Raw genomic sequence first — 13,673 nt, 5'->3', positions numbered from 1 at the left:
TAAAATAGTGATATGGATAACCTCCTATTGGTTTCTCTTCTCAGGGTTTTAAGATCCATCATGCTCTCCCATACCAATCCCAAAACAGTGAGAGAAGATCCTCCTTGAGTGAAAGGGCTATTCAGTCAGTCAGTAGCTTTGTAGCTAGGGGTAACATTCAGAAAATGAATACAGGGATAGTCAATTCACAGACTTGAACACTGATAGCCTGTTGGGGATATCTTGGTGGGAAAGTTGGCCTTTACACAGGAGTGAAAGGAGAAAAAAGACATAGGAAAACAGAATGTAAATCTCTTACCTGACCAGCAACAGGAATAGGAGATAGATGAGAATTGCTTGCTGTGAGGCACACTGGTTTGCATTCCTACATCATCATTTTTCATCTATGTAGATGGGGTTGTTATCCAGTGCCAAAACAGCAAAACTTCTCACTACATGTAGCTGGGGATTGAATACAACTATAGCCCGTGATTTTTTCTTGTTCCCTTTTGTGTAGACTTGGAATCGATTTCTTCCATCATACAGTTACATTTGGTAAACTTTCTAGCCTCATTAATAGCATTCTCATAAAGCTTTGAGCTATTACTCAATTTCATATTCTGTTATCTGTACAGGGGGGTGTGGTTTTATTGACCCTGGTGTATTTTATTTAAAAGCAACTGTATTTTTGATATTATGGAAGCTTTCAGAATTTGAATAATACTAGTTTTTCACATACAAGTACATTTTTAGCGCTCAGTGCTGTATCTTATTGGAAGTAATCACGATTTCCTGTTGTCTTTAGACTTATAAAACTCTAACCTAAGTATATCATATCAGCCCCCAATGCCTGTGGTGCATGTAAATGTAGAAGATGAAGCATGAGCAACTAGAAACCATCAGCCCATTCTAGAAGAGTGTACACGACAATCATCATTTACACTCGCTATCTCACTTCTCTGGTTCTAGTATTGACCAATATCTCTATTAAAATGCTTTCCTATGACCCTTCCATTTCAGCAAAACGTCATATGCATTTTACTACTACCATGCATAGAATATAACCTCATCTAAATTTTTATTGCAAGAAATCATAGTTACAAGGTTGAACAAATTGGAACAATGTCTTGAGATCATAATATAACGCATTTTAACTTTATTTTTTTGAGGCGGGTAAATCATGTTTGGACTCTATAACTGACTACATAGCCAGTCAACTGTAAAACATTTAAATCCATATCAAGAATCAAGTAGCATGCGATATCAACAGTAATGGTAAATGAGAAATGAGAAAACTGGGTCTTGGACTCAAAACGCATAGTCTAAATCCACTTCAAGTTTCAAAATTTCAAGCTTTACAAGGTTTTGGAATACTTTCCCAAACAGTAGAAACCAAACTTTACTAGAGCACCAGATTATCATAGACCTATAATTGCTTACCTGCAAATTTACTATATCAACAGTTCCCTGAAATGGCCACGAAGGTGAAGGCCGACTGTTTTCAATCACTAATGGAGCCTCACTAGGAATACAAGAATACTGCTGAATCCGTTCAATTGAAATAATTTTGTTCTCCAGTTTGCACAGACTCAAAATCCAGCGAGACTGCCTAGCATTCAATGTGAGACCATATGTTACTGCAAGACCAGCCATACCTGCAACATATTAAGCAGAAGAAGCTTATGAATATTGAGAAATCAAAAAACTGCTTGTTGGATGCAAACAATTAGAGAACCATAAAAGGCAAAAACTACAAACAAGGACTGCAATTCAGTTAAGCAGGCAAGACTAGCCATATGACCAAAAAACTGCTTGTTGCATGCTGAAGATAAGAGAACCATTGAATGCAAAAAAGTAATTTCTACATTATTGAGAGAAACTAGAACTGCAATCCGGTGAAGCCAGCAAAACAGGCCATATGTTCAATTCACATCAATCATGAGTTAAATTATTTGGCCTCTGTACATCCCAAAAGTATGTTCTAGGGCTGTTGTGATCACAATTATTATGTGTATTACTCGGGGGAAGGCATCACAAATAGTCCTTTATGTAGGTATAGCTTGGTCAGATTTGTCCTAGAAGGCATCACAAAGAGTCCTTTATGTAGATATAGCTATCCTATAGAAATAAAGCAAGCATAACAATAATGAAAATCTGTATAGAAGCAACCCAAAAGTAAGGATACTGCTTCCAGGCATGAAAATAGTCACTATGCAAACAGTCAATAAGGAAATCAATATCATACATTAAATAATTCTACAATTCCAAAATATAGTTATGCCAGCCATAACTACAAATGATACTATGTTACATGGGAAAGCATTGGTGATTATGTATGTAGAACTCAGTCATGAGTCAGATATACAGTCTGAGTTTTTCTGCACTTCATAGAATCTGCATTCTCAATTTGAGGATCCTGGTGTAGCTATGCTCCAGGCTCAACTACCCGCTTCAAATAAAGAACAAGCATAAAAAGAATAAAAAATCTGAATTTGCAAATGGTTAATGTTTGATAACAAATTTACTCTTTGGGTAGCTTTTCCCAATCCAGCATTTGAAACTAACTTCATGATCATCAGACGCCCTGAATCTCAAAAATAAAAAAGGATGTGCGCCTGTTGACCCAAAATCAATGGGGAGAGACCATTACCTAAATTGAAGTTGAATAACATTATATGTATTTCACAAGATATGGCAACAAATGATAAGAATGAGAGGCTCCTATGCGAAGGATTTATTATAGTCCAGAGCATCATCTCCTTTAATAAAAAAAATGTTATTTCAAGCTAAAATTGTCATTTCCTTATTTTTTGAGTCATGTTTCAATGATTCGTCAAAAATAATCCATGTTATTTTTGTCATCTCTCATCCATGTCGTTGTAGGATCAATAAAAAGAGCTTTCAAACGCATTCACCAAAGCAAAAAACAAATTTCAAATACTTTAAAATCATCAAGTCATGAAAATATGCTCTCGAATTGAGAGAGCACTAAAGGCAAACAAAATTAGGTTCAAAATCTTTTGAAAAAAGATGGAAATGTACACTCATTGTTAGGCATGTGCCACCTAGCAAGGGGGCAATTTTTTTTAAAAAATCAAGTACTTGCATTGGCACACACCACCGATAAGATGTGTTATGTAGAGAAGCATGTGCCACCTAACAAGGGGGCAAGTTTTGTTTAAAAAAAAAGTTCAAGTACTTGCATTGGCACACATGACCATTAAGAATAAAAAATGTGTTGCCATATAGAGAAGTGTGTGCCCTTCTAAAACTTAATGATCAAAATCGCAGTTAATCTAGGGGACAACACTCTAGCTGCACAAATTGGTGTGTTATAAGGGTGCAAAAGAAAGGTGGGAACAAGAGGTCTATTATGATATTGCTATTATGATATTTCTATGTAGTTTTCGAGTCAAACTCAACTCATTTACCCACGTTTCATGAGTAGTGGTTCACAAGAACCCATCTCCTGAGAATGAATGGTATGCTTAGCACTCATTGCATCTAGGTGAGTGCTAATTGTACCATTCATTCTCACGAGAGATGGGTTCAACCATTCATTCTCTCTCACGAGAGATGGGTTCTTGTGAACCACTACTCATGAAACATGGGTCAATGAGTTTGACTTGAAAACTACACAATTGAATCCTAAGAGCAATATCATAATTTGACTTGCTATGGAAAAATATCTCCTATCTTAACATTAAGAGGTTTAGACAAATAAGAATAAAAGAACTAAAACAGACTATTTTATTATTCTATCATTCTATAGATGCATACTCTTGAGAGAGATGTATGGTTGTGTATTATCTCCTAAATATCCTATTTTTCAATCCAATCTGTTATGCAATAGATGTACAATTATAATTTGAATAGTCATGAAGACAAAGGTCATTATAGAAGTTAATCCAATTGGCCTTCCATGTGCGGCACTTCATTTTCTAGCGGTTAGTATTCTAGTCGCCAAGACTAACCCAATCTCAATGAGTCTAAAGGTGGGTAGAGTGAATTGAGGCCTAGAGACTCAAGCCCCAAGTACTCAACATGTCTACCAAACTTGCCAAACCCAGCCATTACTATCACTAAGATTTGGCCAGGTTATGTGTAAATTTGAAAAAAAAAGAATTAAAATTAAAGATTACTTGGGAACATCCTCGGGCCTAAAAACCATGTCCCCCACTTGGGGACTTGGGGACAGCCCAGGGACATCCCCCCACGTCCTCGATCTATCAAAATTATCAAGAGACAACTTGAAAACTTAGGGACAACACCATAACACCGAGGACATCAGGGGACATCTAGGATGCCCCTCAACCGTCTCAGAGATGACTAGATGTCCCTAGCATGAGGGGGTCTTTTTTTAAAAACACAACTTAAAAAAAAACTTTTTTTTATTCTTTTGTGGGCCCTACATCCCAACTTGCCCTAAAGGTCAATAGGTAAAACAATTTGACTCATTTCATCATTTGTGTGAGGGGAAAAAAGTGGAGCAACAAAGGGTTTGAAGAAATCCATTGAAAGAGGAGCAACAGGGGATAAAAGGATCAATCTAGGGCAATCTTGCTTGAAGCTTAAATTTCAAAGTTTGAAGCATGTAATGTCTGATTTTTTTTATTTTTCGCATTTTTTCAATTTAAGGTTGCATTCAATGTCAAATAAAAAAAAGGGAGCAGTAGTGAGGGTGATAGCAGTAGTGTAGTGGAGAGCAACCAAACTTATTTAAGAACAATCATGGAAAAATATGCAAAGGGCCCTTTCAACAAGAAGAAACCTCTTCTCCACTATATTACACCTAAGGATCAAAATAAAAAAAGTTCAAAGGGAGTAGAGTGTGGAATTGTAATCTTTGCTTGACAGATATTAGAGGCAGCTACGTGAGGGTAAGGTCCTTTTTTTGGGTGTTACATGCCATGGAATTAAAGCTTGTCCAACACTAAAAGAAGAGAGGATAGAATGCCAAGGTCCTTTTTTTGGGTGTTACATGCCATGGAATTAAAGCTTGTCCAACACTAAAAGAAGAGAGGATAGAATGCCATAGATTGCACACGGAGGCAGAAATGAGGAAACAAGATGTGGCATTGCTAGCCAGTCCTTTTGCAAATGCACAATCATCTTTGCCTCATCCGCTATTAGTAGTAGTCAAGTTGGCACAAAGGAAAGAGAAAGGTGAGTGGTGGTGACAAGGGAGGGTTAGTTAAAGCTATGTTTAATGTGCAAGCACAAGAAGGTACAGAATTTTCCATGGCCAAATTCTGTTTTGCTCATGCCATCCCATTTCATGTGGCCCAAAACTGTTCAAACAAATGATTAGAGATGTAGTCCCTATCAGTTAAAGCTATGTTTAATGTGCAAGCACAAGAAGCTATAGAGTTTTCCATGGCCAAATTCTTTTTTGCTCATGCCATCCCATTTCATGTGGCCCAATCCTCTTCAAACAAATGATTAGAGATATAGCCCCTATTGGTCCCTCATTCATACCCCCTGGAGATCATAAGCTACGGACTACCCTCCTAGACAAAGAATATTTTAAGGTTAATGTGCTAATGAAGGATATGAGGCAAACAGGTTGTTCTATTGTGATGGATGGGTGGACTGATGTTAAACATTGGCCACTCATCAATATCATTGTCACATCCCCTTCTAGTTCTTATTTTCTCAGAGCCATGGATTGTTCAAGGAAGCCTAAGGATGCAAACTTCTAGTTTACTATTTTGAGAGATGCCATAGAGGAGGTTGGGCCCTCAAATATTGTACAGGTGATCACCGATTCAGCATGTGTGTGCAAATCAGCAAATCAGCTATGGATTGTTCAAGGAAGCCTAAGGATGCAAACTTCTAGTTTACTATTTTGAGAGATGACATAGAGGAGGTTGGACCCTCAAATATTGTACAGGTGATCACCGATTCATCATGTGTGTGTGATCACCGATTCATCATGTGTGTGCAAATCAGCAAATCAGTTGGTTTGATGGTGGAGGGTACTTACAAGCACATCTTTCTAAGGATGCAAACTTCTAGTTTACTATTTTGAGAGATGCCATAGAGGAGGTTGGGCCCTCAAATATTGTACAGGTGATCACCGATTCAGCATGTGTGTCCAAATCAGCAAATCAGCTGACTTGATGGTGGAGGGTACTTACAAGCACATCTTTTGGACCCCATGTGTTTATGCATTGAAAGACATAGGGAAAATAAATTGGTGAAAAGTGGTGGCTGAAACTAGAAAAAATGAGGAGTTACTCAAACGTGTTGAGACAAGGTATGTGTTGACGTGTTTTTTATGACCGCATCTAACACAGAATAAAGTTGCCTAACGATCACTTCACTCTCTCTTGATCAAAGTATGATTGCATGCTAAGATTGCAATAAGTTCAAACAATCGACTCCAAGGTTCCTTCAATGCGTGGACGTGACTCAGTTGGCTGATGTGATTGTTGGTAATCCAAGGGGCCTTACGTGTGCATTGTTCTTTCACTTCTTTGCTGTGGCTGGAACTCCATCATCGGATATGGCAATTCTGCGATGCTATTGCTTTCAATGGACTAAAATGAACTGAAAGTAAAAGGAAAAGGGTTTAGAAGGATCTAAATCTACTCCTAAGGGCAGTGATAACAATGGATAGTGCTTTGGTGGACAGATTCCAAATAAACCAAGCTCTGTTTTGCCAAGATCAACTACAACTCCGCAAAAACCGGTGCAATCTTCTGGGGATGCTAGAGGATTTTCAAATCGAAAAAGTACATTTGAATACCCAAAACGGCACAATCCAAACAACTATCCACAATCGAACTTAGCACGAATTTAGGGGTCTCAGACTAACTTTACACTACAACTTACAATCAGCAAGATGCAAAAAGTATGAACAAGGGAAATTCATCAAAAACCATTACATTTTCCATTGAAATCAAAGCATTATACTACTTCTACTCTAAGCGAGGAAGGTGAAACCATACAAGCTTTAAAAAAATAATTGAAGTGGATACCATCAGAGAACAACGTTTCACTATTATTTTCTCAAAAACTTATCGCAACAATTTCATAGAAAGCTCCCTCCCTCAATTTGGCGCCCAACTACATCCTTGGGCGCAATTTTCACTATGCCATGGATTCGTGGAATTTTCCTTTTGTCCTTGCCTCCCTTAGTTTGGCACCCAACTGCATCCTTGGGCGCAATTTTCACTATGCCATGGATTCATGGAATTTTCCGTTTGTCCTTGCGTCCCTCAGTTTGGCGCCCAACTGCATCCTGGGGCGGAATTTTCACTAAGTGAAGGATTCATGAATTTTTTCACAAGTTCCAGGCTCTTCGTCAAGATATAGATATGAAATATAACATTTAAGTATCTTATACTTTAAGTTATATTTCATATATTTTGTCAGGATGTTTGAGAGTGGTTTCAGGTCCATAGGAATCATAATGCAAATTCTGGATTTTGGAAGATCTTCCAAACATTGGAAACTTCAAAATTTTGTATTACAATTATATTGAGCCTTGTATTGTTTTTAATGAAAATAGGTATGCCACTTATCATTTTGTATCAATATATGGAAACATTGGAAAATTATAATTTTGAAACTTCAAATATTTGCATTCCAATTACATTGAGCCTTATGTTGCCTTTAATGAATATAAGTATTGTTGAAATTATAGCTAGCTCGGATTATGTTTCAAATTTAAATGTTGCATAAATGCAATTCAAATTTGGTGTATAACTTGTGCGATTAAATTACTATTGGGCTGGGCCCAAAATCACACCATGTAACTTGTGATTAAGTTAAATGTAAGGGAGACTCATAATGTAACTTGTAATTGAGTCCAGCCCCAAATGAAACGTGTGATATGCAATTATTTATATAACTTATAATCAATAATGGGTTGGGCCCGATTGGAGAATGTAACTTGATTTGGGCGCCAAACTTGTCAAAAGGACAATAATATGAAGAAGTCGGCCTAATGAGGCTAGGTTGACCTATGTAAGAGGATTGAGCCTTGTCAATCATGGCAATCAGACATTTACATTCAATCAATCATTCCAAGCAATCAAATATTCTGCCCTAGCGAATATCCTCTCTTCTCTTCTTCAGCAAATTGGTCTTCACAAAATCAACGTATTGCTTCATAACAGCTGGGCGAATTTGTATGCCAAATCAGGCTATAGATTTCCTTCACATATGTGCTAAATATTGTGCATGTCAAGCTCCATTCCAGTTCGGATTTGTGCATCTTCAGGTAGCAGACTTATTGGCAGATTTGTTGGGTGATACCAAGCTGTGACAATCATCTACCTTACAGCCGAAACCCTACCTGTGCATAATCAATAATGGGTTGGGCCCAATTGGAGAATGTAACTTGATTTGGGCGCCAAACTTGTCAAAAGGACAATAATATGAAGAAGTCGGCCTAATGAGGCTAGGTCGACCTATGTAAGAGGATTGAGCCTTGTCAATCATGGCAATCAGACATTTACATTCAATCAATCATTCCTAACAATCAAATATTCTGCCCTAGCGAATATCCTCTCTTCTCTTCTTCAGCAAATTGGTCTTCACAAAATCAACGTATTGCTTCATAACAGCTGGGCGAATTTGTATGCCAGATCAGGCTATAGATCTCCTTCACATATGTGCTAAATATTGTGCATGTCAAGCTCCATTCTAGTTCGGATTTGTGCATCTTCAAGTAGCAAACTTATTGGCAGATTTGTTGGGTGATATCAAGCTGTGACAATCATCTACCTTACAGCCGAAACCCTACCTGTGCATAATCAATAATGGGTTGGGCCCAATTGGAGAATGTAACTTGATTTGGGCGCAAACTTGTCAAAAGGACAATAATATGAAGAAGTCGGCCTAATGAGGCTAGGTCGACCTATGTAAGAGGATTGAGCCTTGTCAATCATGGCAATCAGAAATTTACATTCAATCAATCATTCCTAGCAATCAAATATTCTGCCCTAGCGAATATCCTCTCTTCTCTTCTTCAGCAAATTGGTCTTCACAAAATCAACGTGTTGCTTCATAACAGCTGGGCGAATTTGTATGTCAGATCAGGCTATAGATCTCCTTCACATATGTGCTAAATATTGTGCATGTCAAGCTCCATTCCAATTCGGATTTGTGCATCTTCAGGTAGCAGACTTATTGGCAGATTTGTTGGGTGATATCAAGCTGTGACAATCATCTACCTTACAGCCGAAACCCTGCCTGTGCATCTTCAGATTAGGGTCTACACATAAAGGAATTCATATTGACAAAGCACTGCCCTAGATTGGGAGTCTTATCAAATAAGTGATCTGATCCTTATTGTAATTGTAATTTGCTCATACTAAAGGGTTTTGATCTGGATCTTTGATGCTGGGTTTTTCCTCCAAGAGGGAGGTTTTCCTAGGGTATATTGTGTTTTGTGTCTCTTGTGTGTTTACATTTAAGTTAATTCCTGAGTTTACTTAAATCTGGTCACTAAAACTAACATGGTATCAGAGCCAAGTTCCTTTTATAAGGCCTAATAGCTTGAAGGAAGAACTTGTACTTCTTCTTTTGCAGATTAGGGCTGAAGAAGTCTATGGTGAATCAGAAAGTTCAACAGCAATGTCTGCTTGACAAATTGAAGGCATCAATGGGACGATAGCAAGAATAAGATTTCGGGTGTTCTCATTCCTCTATTCTCAATTGTAGGGTCCACTTGGTTTGAAGATTTGTATTTGATTGCCTTATTGTTATTCTAGTGCACAAAGTTCTCTTGATTGTTGACTACTTCATCTGAGGCTGCTTTCATATGTCGGTTTGTGCACTTGTTTTCAGATCTTAGTATTCCTTTTATTCCTTTAAGGGTTGCATAACTATCTTCCTAGGTTTTGTAACAATCACCCTAGTTTGAGCTTTGCTCGTGTTAAGAATGTGTTCTAATCCAGTTCGAATTATTGAAGTTAGTATTTGGTTATGCCCTACTCTCTATTTTGAGTAAGTTTATCTCTCAACCTATTTGATGTGGTTTGCTATGAATATGTAATGATCTGAATTGATGCATTGATCTAAATACATCCTTGGCACTTAAGATTTCAGCATGTGTATTCAGATATAAATCTAGGAGTATTATGATGGATATAACAGCAAGCACAAATAGGAAGATTGAAAGATGAATAAATTTATAGGAGATTCAGAAATATGGAACTTTAGTTGAAAACATATAGTATTCTCTAATCATTGGTGTGGTAGGCATGTAAAGGTAAGATGCCTTAGTCATCCTATTTAGTATCTATGCCCAATGATGACCTTACTATCTTCTTCTGATGATACTTGTTGCATAGTTCTGATGCATCATATTCTATCTAAATATTGAAATGCTTAATAGTCTTGTTGATCTAGCATTACATACTATCTTGGTGTGTCTCCTAACATCATACAGACTGTATTCTCTGTTCTATAATAAGGTTGGCATGTAGGACTGGGACTATGTAACACTTGGTTCTCTTCAGCTCTTCATAAAAGCTCACATGTTCTTTGTTATACATTTATTATAACCTTGCTCTGCTCTTCTTGTGTAGAGGATTGCCTTTAGCACTAATGCATTTTCTGTCACGGCTTTCACTATCTTCACATAATATTCATTGTGATATTATCTCTTCAATTTGAGCATACTGCCTATTACATTTTTTTAAGTAAGTATTCTCTTGATGATAAAACCTAAGATGAATGAGGTATCTAACTTATTGAAGTTGTCTTTTGATCATACGCTTGTGCTCAACTACAATGTGTATCCTTTTGAGTGGTTGATATTCATATCTGATTTTACGCATTGGCTGGAAAGACAATTTGGCTTATATACCTTGCTTATGGATTTTGTAAAATGTTAGATTGTCAAAGTTTTCTGAAGTCATACACTTGCCTTAGTTTTCTGACAGCTAACTCTCTATTATTCAACTATGGAAAACAATTTTACATTTAAAGAATGTTGTGTAGCTTTACAGTATGATTGAAGTTGATCATAGATTGATCATATCCTTTTGAGCAATCTTGGCATATGTTGTCAATGGTGGAAGTCTAGTCAATAAAGAGAAGTTATTTTACATTCTATTTATCTAAATCTTGAAAAGCTTAATAGTCTTGTTGATCTGGAATTACATACTATCTTGGTGTGTCTCCTAACATCATACATTTATTATAACCTTGCTCTGCTCCTCTTGTGTAGAGGATTGCCTTTAGCACTAATGCATTTTCTGTCACGGCTTTCACTATCCTCACATAATATTCATTTTGATATTATCTCTTCAATTTGAGCATACCGCCTATTACATTTTTTGAAGTATGTATTCTCTTGATGATAAAACCTAAGATGAATGAGGTATCTAACTTATTGAAGTTGTTTTTTGATCATACGCTTGTGCTCAACTACAATGTGTATCCTTTTGAGTGGTTGATACTCATATCTGATTTTACACATTGGCTGGAAAGACAATTTGGCTTATATACCTTGCAAGCACAGCTAACTCTCTATTATTCAACTATGGAAAACAATTTTACATTTAAAGAATGTTGTGTAGCTTTACACTATGATTGAAGTTGATCATAGACTGACAATATCCTTTGGAGCAATCTTGGCATATGTTGTCAATGGTGGAAGTCTAGTCAATAAAGAGAAGTTATTTTACATTCTATTAGGATATTTAATCATATTGATGCTTCTCTTCAAGATATTCTTGAATTACCATAAGCTTGGTTTCTTTACTTGAAGGTATGCCATGATCATAATGATTGTGCTATGGGTCCATTTCGTAAAAGTGAAGGAAAAGATTGGCATTTCTCATCTTTGATTTATGGTAACTTATGTTGGCTGCCTTCCTTGATTGATTCTTCACTTGAAGGTATGCCATGATCATAATGATTGTGCATTTCTCATCTTTGATTTATGGTAACTTATGTTGGCTGCCTTCCTTGATTGATTCTTATATTATGCAATCTTCATGAGACTTGGTTACCACAATTTTATATTAAGAATCAAGAGGGAGTTCCATATGGAAGTTTTTGAGAAAATATGAAGCTAGATGTGTAGCTCATAGTTATAAGAAAACATTTTCTCTTGCTGCTAGATATACTAATATTAGAACCATTATAGCTAATGTTGCAGGCTGGAAGTTGGATATAAAGATTGTTTTTTTAATGTTGTCTATATTGAATAACTAGAAGGTTATGAGATTCAAGATAGAGAATCTCATGTGTGCAGATTAAAGAAAAGCTCTTTACGGCCTCAAGCAAACTTCTTGAGCTTGGTATGAGAAGATTGACAAGTATTTGATTAGTTTAGGATCTTGAAAGAATGATGTTGATTCTAACCTTTACTTTAAAAGTATTTTTTGGTGAAATGCTAATCCTGGATTTCTAACTGGTGAAAATAGTCTCATCTCTACATGAAGAAAGAATTAGAAGAAAGAATTAGCTTCAGAGTTTGAAATTAAGGACTTAGGCTTAATGCATTACTTTCCAAGGTTAGAAGTATGGCAAGATCTAATAAAATTATTCTAAGTCAAGGAAGGGTTAGAAGTATGGCAAGATCTAATGAAATTATTCTAATTCAAGGAAGTATATTGAATAGATTTGGAATGATGGATTGCGAACCTATGTCTACTCCTATGGAAACTAACTTGAAGAAATTGAGTTCATTTTTGCAGATCCATCAGAGTACAGACAGTTGATTGGATCCTTGATGTGTTTGTTATCGGCTAGTTTATGAACAAACCAAAGCATGTTCATCTTGTTACAGCCAAGCATATTCTGAGATATTTGCCAAGAACAGTTGGCTACGGGCTGAAGTATCTAATCAACACTGTCATCACCCTAGAAGGCTACTCAGATTTTGATTGGGCAAGAAGTGTTAGAACACTTTAGGAATTTTTTTCATCTTGAGTTCTTCTCTAATCTCTTGGGCCAATAGGAATCAGTCCTTAGTTGCATTGAGCACTATTGAAGCTGAGTACATTGTGAAGCAGTGTGACTTCACAAAGCTTCTTGCTAGGTTGTTTGGGCAACCTTGGGAACCCTCAGTCATTAATTGTAACAATCAGAATTGTATTGAGATGTTTGTTAATCCTGTGTTTCATGATAGGCCAAAACATGTGAAAACTCACTATCACCATGTTCATGATATGGTATAGAAAGGTGCCATTCAACTGAACATGTTAGCACCGATGAGCAGATTGCAGCTATTCTTGCCAAGCCTCGTGTTCGAGTGAAGTTTGTGTGCTTCAGAAAGAGACTTGAAATTGTGGAGAACACAGCCTTAGCTGAGAGGGAGTCTCAGTCCTAGTGATGCATTAAGTTGCATCTTCCACCCTTTGCGGGCAATGCAAGGTGGAGTCACCCTCTACAAGCAATGCAAGGTGGCATTGGAACCTTCTCTGGGAGAAGGTCGAGGTGAAAGACCTCCTCCACGCTCTACGGGCAATGCAAGGTGGAACCACCCTCTGCGAAAAGCAAGGTGGCAAGTTATTCTTCTCAGTAGAGAAGTTTTGAGGTGTAAGACCTCCTCTCACCCTCTGCAGGCAATGCAAGGTGGATCCATCCTCTGCGGGCAATGCAAGATGGATATCATGAGATGTATATTGTATATTCTTCTTGCAGGTGTGCACTCAGATGTATATTTGTATATTCTTCTTGCAGGTGTGCACTCATCCTCTACAGGCAATGTAGGATGAATTTCA

At 37.1% G+C, this 13,673-nt stretch overlaps 1 protein-coding gene across 1 annotated transcript in view; it reads right to left on the bottom strand.

Annotated features, from left to right (window-relative positions):
* Positions 1-13,673, bottom strand: part of LOC131031598 (ABC transporter C family member 5) — a 47,236-nt gene that overhangs the window by 4,250 nt on the left and 29,313 nt on the right. The window contains exon 7 of the mRNA XM_057962751.2: positions 1,420-1,634. Coding sequence (XP_057818734.2) covers positions 1,420-1,634 — 215 coding nt within the window. The remainder of the gene's footprint in view (positions 1-1,419; positions 1,635-13,673) is intronic.

The sequence above is a fragment of the Cryptomeria japonica genome, chromosome 2 (assembly GCF_030272615.1).
Source record: "Cryptomeria japonica chromosome 2, Sugi_1.0, whole genome shotgun sequence".
NCBI lineage: Eukaryota > Viridiplantae > Streptophyta > Pinopsida > Cupressales > Cupressaceae > Cryptomeria > Cryptomeria japonica.
The sequence above is the reverse complement of the archived record's forward strand: the minus strand, read 5'-3'. Positions and strand labels throughout refer to the sequence as shown.